At 38.4% G+C, this 11,565-nt stretch overlaps 3 protein-coding genes across 3 annotated transcripts; 2 read left to right on the forward strand and 1 right to left on the reverse strand.

The window, feature by feature from the left end:
* The first annotated feature begins 48 nt into the window (after nt 1-48).
* Nucleotides 49-6,996, forward strand: mRpL3 (mitochondrial ribosomal protein L3). The gene is made up of 8 exons (XM_090168450.1): nt 49-282; nt 339-569; nt 632-722; nt 784-900; nt 960-1,059; nt 1,126-1,186; nt 1,251-1,443; nt 6,676-6,996. The coding sequence occupies exons 1-8, from the start codon at nt 185-187 to the stop codon at nt 6,934-6,936; spliced, it is 1,152 nt and encodes a 383-aa protein (XP_090024576.1). The 5' UTR covers nt 49-184; the 3' UTR covers nt 6,937-6,996.
* Got2 (glutamate oxaloacetate transaminase 2) lies at nt 6,992-9,462 on the reverse strand. Its single transcript, XM_090168449.1, has 11 exons — nt 9,188-9,462; nt 8,966-9,122; nt 8,769-8,897; nt 8,647-8,706; nt 8,512-8,585; nt 8,354-8,441; nt 8,222-8,290; nt 7,742-7,928; nt 7,516-7,681; nt 7,307-7,457; nt 6,992-7,249 (listed from the first exon to the last, which is right to left on the reverse strand). The coding sequence occupies exons 1-11, from the start codon at nt 9,271-9,273 to the stop codon at nt 7,127-7,129; spliced, it is 1,290 nt and encodes a 429-aa protein (XP_090024575.1). The 5' UTR covers nt 9,274-9,462; the 3' UTR covers nt 6,992-7,126.
* A 1-nt stretch (nt 9,463) lies between these two features.
* LOC149951993 (uncharacterized) lies at nt 9,464-11,310 on the forward strand. The gene is made up of 8 exons (XM_090168451.1): nt 9,464-9,756; nt 9,824-9,891; nt 9,952-10,109; nt 10,182-10,282; nt 10,350-10,443; nt 10,640-10,707; nt 10,769-10,995; nt 11,077-11,310. Exons 1-8 carry the CDS (start codon nt 9,667-9,669, stop codon nt 11,219-11,221), a joined length of 951 nt encoding a protein of 316 aa, XP_090024577.1. The 5' UTR covers nt 9,464-9,666; the 3' UTR covers nt 11,222-11,310.
* Nucleotides 11,311-11,565: the final 255 nt, after the last annotated feature.

Raw genomic sequence — 11,565 nt, forward strand, 5'->3', positions numbered from 1 at the left:
GTTCATCCAAATAACCAATAGAATCGTTAGTTTTCAAGACTCAAAACAGCTCAAAATTATGAAATGGCCGAAATTGTTATCCACTTGTGAATTGAAAGTTTCATTGTTTTATAAGTTAATATATAGAATTACCCTTTAAATAATATACACCTTAAGTGTTTATCACTAAATATTACTATTCGATATGAGTTTCTTAAAATTAGTCGTGTCTTATGCCGCAAAGTTAAATTTTAACCAAGGCTTAGGCAGTACAACAGTGGGCCTTACTTCTACCGCTCTAAAGTATTGGGTTGGAAATGAAAATGTTATTTTCTGAAATTTAATTGTAATATTTTCAGGGCCTTAGTTGGTTTTGTTCAAATAAGGGAGCTGGGCAGAACAACACGCAAACGAAGAACTACTCATGCTCCCCGATGGTGGGTGAAAAGAAGAAGCAAGCGCGGCTATGAAGGATTAACCATGGAAAACAAAGAGTTCTTGCAAGAAACTATTCAGGAAAAAGCTATCAAATCCTTGGAATTTAGCCCCCTTAAGGAAGCTCCATGGGAAAGAGGAGTATGGACTCCAGAGTAAGTTTAATGGATACTTAAAAATTAGAGGGATATCATTCACTAAAAATTATTTGAAATAGATCCAGAAGATGTGGAGTAATAGCTAGGAAGATAGGAATCTATCCACTTTGGCTAAATAATGGGAAGAGAATATTAACAACGCTATTACAGGTAAAAAAAATTACCTAAAATAGTTTGTGGGAAAAGCCTAATGGAAGTTAAATTTTTGAAGGTGGTTGATAATCATGTTATAAATTATATTCCACCGGAACTGGTAACCCGCCCAGAGTCCAAATATAAAGGGAAAGGATTTTTAGTTGTTGGGGCTGAATCTACGGATCCACAAAAAGTAATAAAACTGTTTCAAATTGGTCCTTGAATACTAGTAATGAAAAATTTTAACCATAGTACACAGCTGCTTATAATGGGCTCTTTGAAAAAGCAGGCGTTATAAGTAAAAGAAAACTCTGTCGATTTGCTATTACACCCAATGCCAAAATACAGCCTGGTTAGCTAAAATGTCTTTAAGTTAAAAGTTCATTTAATGGTTAACTAAAATGATAGTTTTTACTAGGTACTCCTTTATGCGCTTCACATTTTAGAGTCGGTGACTATGTTAACGTTTATGGGAAAACGTAAGAGTACTTTAATATTTCAAACAGGGCTTTAATACTGACATACTACCACATTTTCATTCAGAGTTGGACATGGATTTCAAGGGGTTGTGAAACGTTGGGGTTTTGCTGGTGGAAGGAAAACTCACGGTGTAACCAAATCTCATCGCAGACCCGGTGCCATTGGTGCAGGGGCTGGTAGGAAAGATAATGTTTGGAAGGGCAAGAAAATGCCTGGACACATGGGCCAAGAAAGGAGGCTTTTAGTGGGTCTTAAGGTAAAGTACCCTTTTGAATAATTTAGTTGGGATGTGCGGATAGTGTTTTTTGGTACTAGTTTGGTTATCAAATTCAGCTATTGATTTTATCAATTTTCTTAATGGTTTTCAGTTTCAACCTTATAAAAGTTTCCTTTTCTAATCGATTAATCGTTTTTTTTAGCGTACTAAACAATATGATTAACTGTTAACTTATAAAAGGAAATTGATTAATTGATAAAATCCTTGGATGTTTTATACTATTAGCTCATTTGGCTATTTTTAACAATAGGTACTTTTGTTTGTGTATTATTTGTCAAGGATTACAGTAACCGCCATTTATTATTTAGAAAGATTTGAGGGTAAATTTTACTGTATGGGAACGGGTGCAGTAGAACACGCGACGGACGTATTCAGACGCTAAAAGTGTGCAAACCATACTAAGCTTTCAGGGGACAATAATTTGACTGTAGTAGAACTCGTGAAGATGAAATCATGTTTCAATTATTTCCTTTGGACTAGACTCAAAAATTATTTGTCAAAAAACGTCCACAATATTAGAAATTAATTCCATTTTATTGTAGTCTTGTCCAAAGGAAATAATTGAAACATGATTTCATCTTCACGAGTTCTACTACAGTCGAATTATTGTCCCCGGAAAGCTTAGTATTGTTTGCACACTTTTTGCGTTTGAATACGTCCGTCGCGTGTTCTACTGCAGTAAATTTTTTCCAGATTTGCAACAAACACAAGGAGAACGCAGCTAGCCTTTAAACACGCTAACGAAGGGTTGTGTACGAATTTCATTGGACGAACATCACGAGCCTTTACGATGAACGTTTTACGGGCAGGGGGCAAGACTATTTCCGAATTTTCCCCTTCCAACGGCAGCAGGCGCTAAAGCGTCTAGCCAATGAAAAACGTACACAAGAAAATCCACGACTTTTGACGGGTTGGTCCGCTGAGTCACCGGTGACACCGGTGTTTTACTGAACGGCATTTTAATTTCGGGTTTTGACGTCACGATAGTCATCGGTGAGACACCGAAGTCAAGGAGGATAGGAAGGGAGGCGAAGTAGGAGGGATAAACGCGCCAGTATCCTTGTAAGAAGTTTAGCGCGCGCTCGGCGGGAAAATTTCGGAAAAATGGCGGCAAGATTGCAGCCGCTACGCTACGTGTTGCCGCCATTTTTCCGAAATTTTCGAGCCGAGCGCGCGCTAAACTTCTTACAAGGATGCTGGCGCGTTCATCCCTAATACTTCGCCTCCCTTCCTATCCTCCTTGCCGAAGTCACCGAAATAATAGTCGGTTTTTCCGATGACTGACGTCATTACTGACGTAAAACTACTATTAAAGCTGGTTTCACACTCGACGAAAAATATGCCGGAAAGACGATAATAAACGCCGAGCTGAAAATTGATTCCCATTCGATATACCGCTAACGTCCAACTTTACGCTGCTAATTTTCCGTCGAGTGTGAAAAAGCTTAATGCTACGCTATTTTAAAAAAACACCGATGACTGAATAAAAGCGTTCAGCAACTTACGACGTCATTATGACGAAAAAGCTCATCGGTGGAAAATATAAATCCACCGGTTTTTTTCCGTTGACTGTTTCTGAACGTACCCCTGGTGTGGGGTGTTGTGTCGTATTTCGAGATTTTCTCGTGAAATACGACATATTTCCAGATTTTTGTACGTGTTGGATGCGGTAGGACGGATGACGAATTAGATTTAACGGCAAGATATTAATAAATTTTTAAAAAGTGTGCAATCCGAAAATGTGTTTTTTTACGGCGAATTCAATTCGCTAGATACTAGCAATTATTTCACTGGATACGATGTCCGTATGCGGGGTTTAATACCAGGAGGAGGGAAAAATCATTGAGACTAGTCTCTATGTTGGGATCGATTCATCTCTCAGTCGCTCTCCCTTGTTTAATTCTCACCACAAGAGGCTATACTACGTACCAAAGCTAAGCGAAGCGTATATATAGTCTTTGACTAGGTACTGTCCTCTAGGTCGCGGTATAGATGGCACAGCTTGATTAGCAAGAATGGGGCTGGGGTGGTGCCGTGAGACGCCAATACTTCGTTTACGAGTCTAGTTTTACTTTTAGTTTGGAACTTGCTTATCGGTTGTAGTTTGGCTTTAGACAGAGAAATTATGTTTTACTTTTGCTTTCGGTTACTTTACCTTGTCCAAATTTCACTGGGGTTGTGTTGTTGTGCGTTCTTCTGGTTCTATTTTACTCAATTTTTCTTATTTAGTAATATCTTGCCGTTAAATCTATTTCGTCATCAGTCCTCCCTCATCCAACACGTAGAATAATCTCGAAATATGTCGTATTTTCCGAAGTAAAAATTGCTTTCAAGTAAAAATTTTACATCTATAATATCTTTCTAAATAATAAACTGCGGTTAAAACATTTTGCATTACTGTAATCATTGACAAATAAGAAACCAAAAAAAGAAAGAAAAAACAAAAAAGTACCTATTGTTAAAAAATCTCCAAACAGAGAAATATGCACAAGCCTAAATTATAGGCTCAATTCATCGTTTTAGTTCTAGTTTTACTTTCTCTTCTATCGTGAAGGAGGAGGTGGGGGGTAGAAAACCTTTTTTTCTGCCATTAAACCACCGACGTTCGGGCTTTAGATTAGTCACTAAGGAAATTGGGACTGCCTTACCCGGTTAAGCCGACCGAGTGGTAAAATCTGCGCGTATGGGTAGTGGCTCCTCTTTTTCCACGCTATTCTGTGGTCGAGAAAACCTATTAGCTCGGTTTCTCGGAGTCTTTATACTCAGTCAGTGCATCAGTAGGTAACATTGTCAAAGCTAGGAGGAGGAATGCGGCAAGCTTTTCGACACTCCCGGCCTTTCCGCCGTTCTCGGTCTCTTCAAATTTTAAGGGACGAGCGTATTGTTTTCTGTTCGTCATGAGGGGGGAGCAAATCTGTCATTGGGTACAAGGGGTTTACAGGGGTACAGGGGGTTTGCGACGAGAGAGAAAGGCGAGTTTTTTGTTATTTTTGCGGGGGGAAAAGGGTACCCCGGTAACTCAGGCATGGGGGAAAGGGGGTAGGGGTGCCTTACTGGGGGGGTTTGGGACGAGAGAGAGAGAGAGGAGTTTTTATGTTATTTTTGCGGGAGGAAAAGGGTACCCCGGTAATTCTGGCATGGGTAAAAAGGGGAGGGGTGCCTTACTGGGTGGTTTGGGACGAGAGAGAAAGTCGAGTTTTTATGTTATTTTTGCGGGGGGAAAGGGGGGAGGGGTGCCTGACTGGGGGGTTTGCGACGAGAGAGAAAGACGAGTTTTTATGTTATTTTTGCGGGCGAAAAAGGGTACCCCAGTAATTCTGGCATGGGTAAAAGGGGGAGGGGTGCCTGACTGGGGGGTTTGGGACGAGAGAGAAAGACGAGTTTTTATGTTATTTTTGCGAGCGAAAAAGGGTACCCCAGTAATTCTGGCATGGGTAAAAGGGGGAGAGGTGCCTTACTAGGGGGTTTGGGACGAGAGAGAAAGACGAGTTTTTATGTTATTTTTGCGGGCGAAAAAGGGTACCCCAGTAATTCTGGCATGGGTAAAAGGGGGAGAGGTGCCTTACTAGGGGGTTTGGGACGAGAGAGAAAGTCGAGTTTTTATGTTATTTTTGCGGGGGGAAAGGGGGGAGGGGTGCCTGACTGGGGGGTTTGGGACGAGAGAGAAAGACGAGTTTTTATGTTATTTTTGCGGGAGAAAAAGGGTACCCCGGTAACTTAGGCATGGGGAAAGGGGGTAGGGGTGCCTTACTGGGGGGGTTTGGGACGAGAGAGAGAGAGAGGAGTTTTTATGTTATTTTTGCGGGGGGAAAGGGTACCCCGGTAACTCAGGCATGGGGAAAAGGGGGAGAGGTGCCTGACTTTGGGGTTTGGGACGAGAGAGAAAGACGAGTTTTTATGTTATTTTTGCGAGCGAAAAAGGGTACCCCAGTAATTCTGGCATGGGCAAAAGGGGGAGGGGTGCCTTACTGGGGGGTTTGGGACGAGAGAGAAAGACGAGTTTTTATGTTATTTTTGCGGGCGAAAAAGGGTACCCCAGTAATTCTGGCATGGGCAAAAGGGGGAGGGGTGCCTTACTGGGGGGTTTGGGACGAGAGAGAAAGACGAGTTTTTATGTTATTTTTGCGAGCGAAAAAGGGTACCCCAGTAATTCTGGCATGGGTAAAAGGGGGAGAGGTGCCTTACTAGGGGGTTTGGGACGAGAGAGAAAGACGAGTTTTTATGTTATTTTTGCGGGCGAAAAAGGGTACCCCAGTAATTCTGGCATGGGTAAAAGGGGGAGGGGTGCCTTACTGGGGGGTTTGGGACGAGAGAGAAAGACGAGTTTTTATGTTATTTTTGCGGGCGAAAAAGGGTACCCCAGTAATTCTGGCATGGGTAAAAGGGGGAGGGGTGCCTTACTGGGGGGTTTGGGACGAGAGAGAAAGACGAGTTTTTATGTTATTTTTGCGGGGGGAAAAGGGTACCCCGGTAATTCTAGCATATGGAAAAGGGGCAGGGAGGGCCTTACTGGGGTGGAGTGCCTCGAAACACACAACTAGCTGAGGGCCCACCCGTAGGGTGGGCTTCTCGGCTAGTGTCTCTTTAAGCGCAGCGACTTACAGGATCTCTGGCCGTGTGTCAGTCATATCTCTTTGACAGCTAGGTCTAGAAAGGTCAATGATATGTCAATTTATTGGGCAGAATAGCTGGGGCTAGCGGCATAGGCCTGTAATCCCATGGTGGGCCATGTGAGGATAGGCACCAATCCCCCAACGGTTGGTTGTCGTGCTTCCGCCACGGGTGACCTTAACACATTTCTCACCTCCGATTACTCACTTGGACCAGAGGACTGAATTGTCCCACATGCAATAATCACTAAAACAATTACATCTCATGACCAGCGTATTCCAACCAGAACCTAAGGATTTTTGTAACGAAAACTGGTCTCTGAACTTTTGGTTAATTGGAAATTCAAATAATTGTTAATATGATCTGTAAAATCGATTATAATAATAAATAGGCTTTTCATGGTTATCTCTATCACCTTTGTAAAATAATCAACAGAGGGTTCTGGATTCATTAGTTAAAGACCACAGTCATTGACTAAAACTAAATCGATTAATCATATAAAAAACCTACCACTAACCTTAACGGTTACCTTGGTACATCCCTAGATAGAATTGGGGTTTAATGGGTAGAATTTTTTTTAACATGTTGGTTTTGTTTCAGGTTTTGAGAATAAATACGAAATATGATGTAATATTTGTCAGAGGACCTGCAGTACCTGGTCATGTACATGCATACTGCCAAATATTTGATTGTTATGTGGATAAAAAATGCCATACTGAAGACAATCCCCCACACTTTCCCACATATTACCCTGATGAGAACGAACCATTACCGGACGAAATTTGGGACTCGTCAGTCCATAATTTTTCAGCACCAACAGTAACTTTTGAAGAGGAAAAAGCAAGTGCAGGCAAGAAGTAACGAGACAATTGGATTGTATTTACAGGTTAGATTAATAAAATAAAATGTAACAATATTCAATGCAAGTTGAATCCTTTATTAAAATGGCCTATTCAATTTACATTACTGAACAAGTGACTAGCCTGCGAAGCTTGGCTATTAACTTAATCAAAGAAATTAGCATGATGACTTATTAAAATTATGTGTAAACTTATTTAGTAACTTGGTGCATTGCGTGAGCTAAGTAATCCACATTCGACGAAGATAGCCCAGCAACTGATATACGACCATCCTTAGTTAAATATACACTAAAGTCTTTTGTTAATTTAGCAACCTATGAGGAAATTTTTGTTAGTTTCTCTCATTAACCTTGTTAATTGGATACAATTACCTGATCAGGAGTCATTCCTGTAAAACAAAACATGCCAATTTGGTCAGTAATGTGCTGCCAATTGCGTGATGATCCTTCCCTTTTTAAACCATCGCGTAACTTTGTCCTCATGGAAATGATACGATCAGCCATTCCTTTAACTTCACCCAACCTTAAGTGGAAGGTTAATTAACTTTGATATTTTATTAACCCGTAGTTTTTCATTTTACCATAAAGATCGTAGCTCGGGAGTGTTTAGTACTTTAGAAGCAATTCTAGCTCCGTGAATTGGGGGATTTGAGTAAGTTGGTCGAATGAGGATTTTTATTTGGGACATGACTTTGTCAGCTTCATCCTTAGAGTCGCAAATCATTGAAAAAGCACCCACTCTTTCTCCTATAAGGGTTTAAATATCAAAAAAGAATTCTACCTTTGAAGTTTAAACCATCATTTTACCGTAAAGTCCCATATTTTTGGCAAATGATTGGGCTAAGGCTATTCTGTGTCCATCTTCAATAAACATGCGAACTGCACCAGCATCTCTAGTGCAATCCCCAGTTGCAAATCCTTGATAAGCCATGTCGAAGTAGGGAAATAAGTTGCGGCTCTTGATAACTTTGGACATTTCTTTCCATTGATCAGGCTATATATTAAGTAAAATGCTTAGATTTTAGTTGTCAATGATAGTACATGGCAAAACATTCATTACTATATCCACATTTGGTGGAAAAATAAAGTTTGGAATTTTCAGTGTATTTTGATAGATATGTTAAATATATTTAAAATGCTAATGTATTTCAAACAAAGTAAGCTGAATCTGGCAACGTAGCTATCTTTTTTGGTTACCACAGAAACATTGCCCGATTCTCCACACCAAAAATGACAAACCTTCACTATACTGAAAATCTAACTAGTAAAAATTGATTAGCGTATTACCTTAGGGTCTACACCAGTTGGATTGTGTGCGCATGCGTGTAATAAAATAATTGATTTCTCTGGTATTTTCTGTAAAAAAATTTTTTTAATCACATTTGAAAATAAATTTGACAAATTCAATTTGAAACTCACAGCAATATCTTGCAAAGCACCAGTGAAATCAAAACCGCAGGTTTTTGGGTCATAGTATCGGTATTGTTTTACTGCAATACCAGCTTTTCTGAAAATTTTAATTGCTCTTGTAATAAACATTAAAGCAAATTTAAGAAATTAAATTTTTGTATACGTACTTAAACAATGGTATGTGGTTACCCCATGTTGGTGTGGGCATATAAATTTCCTTATTGCCCTTGAAAAACTCATTCTAAGAAAGTGATAAGTGCGTTACTACGAAAGTCATTTTTCTTAAATCACAAATTTCATACCAGAAAAAATGCTCCAATAGTTAGAGAGCCCGTTCCAGATATTCCTTGAACTGTTGCATTCTGAAGAGAAATTTTTTTATGAGAACAAAATTTATCTATGCAGTTAACCCGCATACTTATACCATTTTATTTTTTATAATTTGACTGTCTTCTCCAAGAGCTAAGACAGCTGCTGCATCAGTAAATTCTTTAATTCCCCCTATTGTGGTGTATTCTTTATCCAGTTTCTCAGCAACAATTTGGTTTTCTGCCTATTACCCCAATAATTAAGATGAAGATCATTCTACTCTAGCATACTTTTAAGTAGTTATTTCCATACTTGTCGAACAGATTGTAAAACAAAAGGTTTCCCATTATCATCTCGATACGCTCCAACTCCCAAATTTATTTTCTTTGGGTTGGTATCCTTCTTAAACGCATCTGTTACACCTAGAATTGCATCAGGTGGTCCCATTTCGACATGTTGCCACCAAGAACTAGAACCATTATTATCATGTTAGATAAAATTCATTGTTCAATCACGCTTATATTTGCATATTACTTGGCCCTTGAAGACACCGCAACTTGCCCTTGAACATTTTTCAGTAAGCCCAATGTAGCGTATAAACCGTTACGTGTAACAGACATGTTTTTCACTGATCAAAAACGTATTATACTAGTGAATCTTAACAATTATCGATAGAAATAACAAATTTTTAAGGGCAATCGCAATTGAGTCTGAAGTTACGTTAAAATGGATGAGGCCGGCTCCGGGCTCCTTCGGCGTTCTGCTGCTGCAAAGGGACCTTTAGGAATGAGGAGGAGGGGTGGGCGGCATGGAGAAGACCCAAGAATCGCGTTAGGGGCGTGACTATTCAAAGTCATCTGGTGCGTTTTTGATAGGCCGAGAAAGAGACACCCAGCACCTTTTTTTCGCCTTTCTCGGGGGTAACCCTATACACGTGCAGCGGATGATTTTCCCATGTCTACTTAGTTTTATTACCTAACATTATTTTAATTAAAAAGCAACGCATATAAAAAATGTGTTCAATTGACGAGTGCAATCGGAAGTTCGTGGTAATTGATGGGGGTTTGTCAACCCTTTTGGTTAAATTTGGTCATACCATTGACGTAAGGTTCAAAATTATTTTTAATTGCTAATTTTGAAGGATTGTATGTGTAATAAAATTTTACATAGAGTGATCCTTTATGGGCGTCCCGCCTTCTTAAAACTTCTCCTTTAGATATTATTAGGGCCCATGAAAGGTATATTACCGACACATGAAACTGATAAATAAAAGCATTTATTAATTTCCCCCATTTAAGCTATATAAATTCTGGTGCTGAAATTGTCACTACATGTAGCTATCAAGCTAGTATAGAGGGTTTCGTTAAGCATTTGAAAATATCAGTAGACGAAGCCAAAGAACTTTTGGCATCCAGTATATCTCTAGCTAAAGAAGCTAAAAAGACAGCTGTTAATGGTAAGAGAGGCTCTTATCAAGAAGTGGATTGCCAAAAAAATATGTGATTAGAGATATTTTTTGTTTGGGCAGGAAAAGATGTAAAAATTGCTGCCTCAATTGGTTCATACGGCGCTGTTCAAGCTGATGGCTCTGAATATCATGGCAAATATGTAGATAATTTATCCATTGAGGTATTATGTTATTGGTCTTTAGTCATGACGAGAGGATTTTTGAACCATTAACTTAAAAATTTTTAAGGAGTTAATTGAATGGCATCGACCAAAATTTGAAACTTTATTTAAAGCTAATGGTGATATTCTTGCTCTTGAAACTATTCCTGCGTCTAAGGAAGGTATAAATGTTAAATTTGTAAAGGGTGTTTCCTTTTTGGCAAGTGATTTCAGTGGACCTACAAAATAATCAAAAACCATTATTCGTGAAAACAGCTCTATTTTCTTTAAACAAGTAGCTCCTGTGAAACTCATAAAATGGGAAATAGCCATACACCTTCAATTCATTTTTTTCTTAAAAATTATTTTAAATTTAAGGTATTGCCTTAATAAAACTATTGAAACAATTTCCGAACGCTAAAGCGTGGTTAAGCTTTACATGCAAGGTATTTTGTACAAAAAATTTCTTAAAAAACCTTTTTTAGGATTAATGCCAAAATTATTTAGAATTTCCATGAAACAGTTTATGGAGATAATTTTAAGGAGACTGTGGAGTCTTGCCTTAAAGAAGCTGGAAATTCTAACCAGTTAATAGCTATTGGAATCAATTGTAGTTCTCCCGAATACATTGAAAGTTTAATTAAGGATGCTAAAACCTCGGAAATAGGCAAAGATCCCAAAGTCAAATACATTGTGTATCCCAATAGTGGAGAGAAATGGGTTTCTAAACAAGGGTGAGTTCCCTTTAGTTTTATGCGAATGAAGACTGTAGATATTATTTTGAATATACACAATGTACTTTTTTTAAAACCCAGGTGGAAAGCGAATAAGAGCATTCCATTATTGCATACTTTTGTCCCAACTTGGGTGGATTCTGGTGTCACTTATTACGGAGGATGTTGTAGAACTGGGCCAGAGGATATAACCCAAATCAAAGAAGCTTTAAAATGCTTAAAATAAATATTTTTATACTATGAATTTAAATATCATAAGCATTATAATGGATAAATATGTTAAGAGTTAAAATAAATGCTTTAATTTTTGTTTAATTGGTGTTTTATTCACTTTTGTTATTATTAGAAAACGTTTCTAATGGTATTTAAAAAAAAATTATAAACATGGATGAATCAAAATTACAACCCCAAAATTTCAAAAGGCTGGTGAAAGATTATCTGTTCACTGATTTCTGTAATATTATTTGTATTAATATTAATATTAATATTATTATTAATAATATTAGAGAAAGCTATGATCTGTCTGGTTTGGTTTATTCATTTCTATACTAGTTTTATAATATTTAATTT

Source organism: Leiobunum rupestre, chromosome 3, assembly GCF_980474605.1.
Source record: "Leiobunum rupestre chromosome 3, qqLeiRupe1.1.hap1, whole genome shotgun sequence".
Taxonomy (NCBI): Eukaryota; Metazoa; Arthropoda; class Arachnida; order Opiliones; family Sclerosomatidae; genus Leiobunum; species Leiobunum rupestre.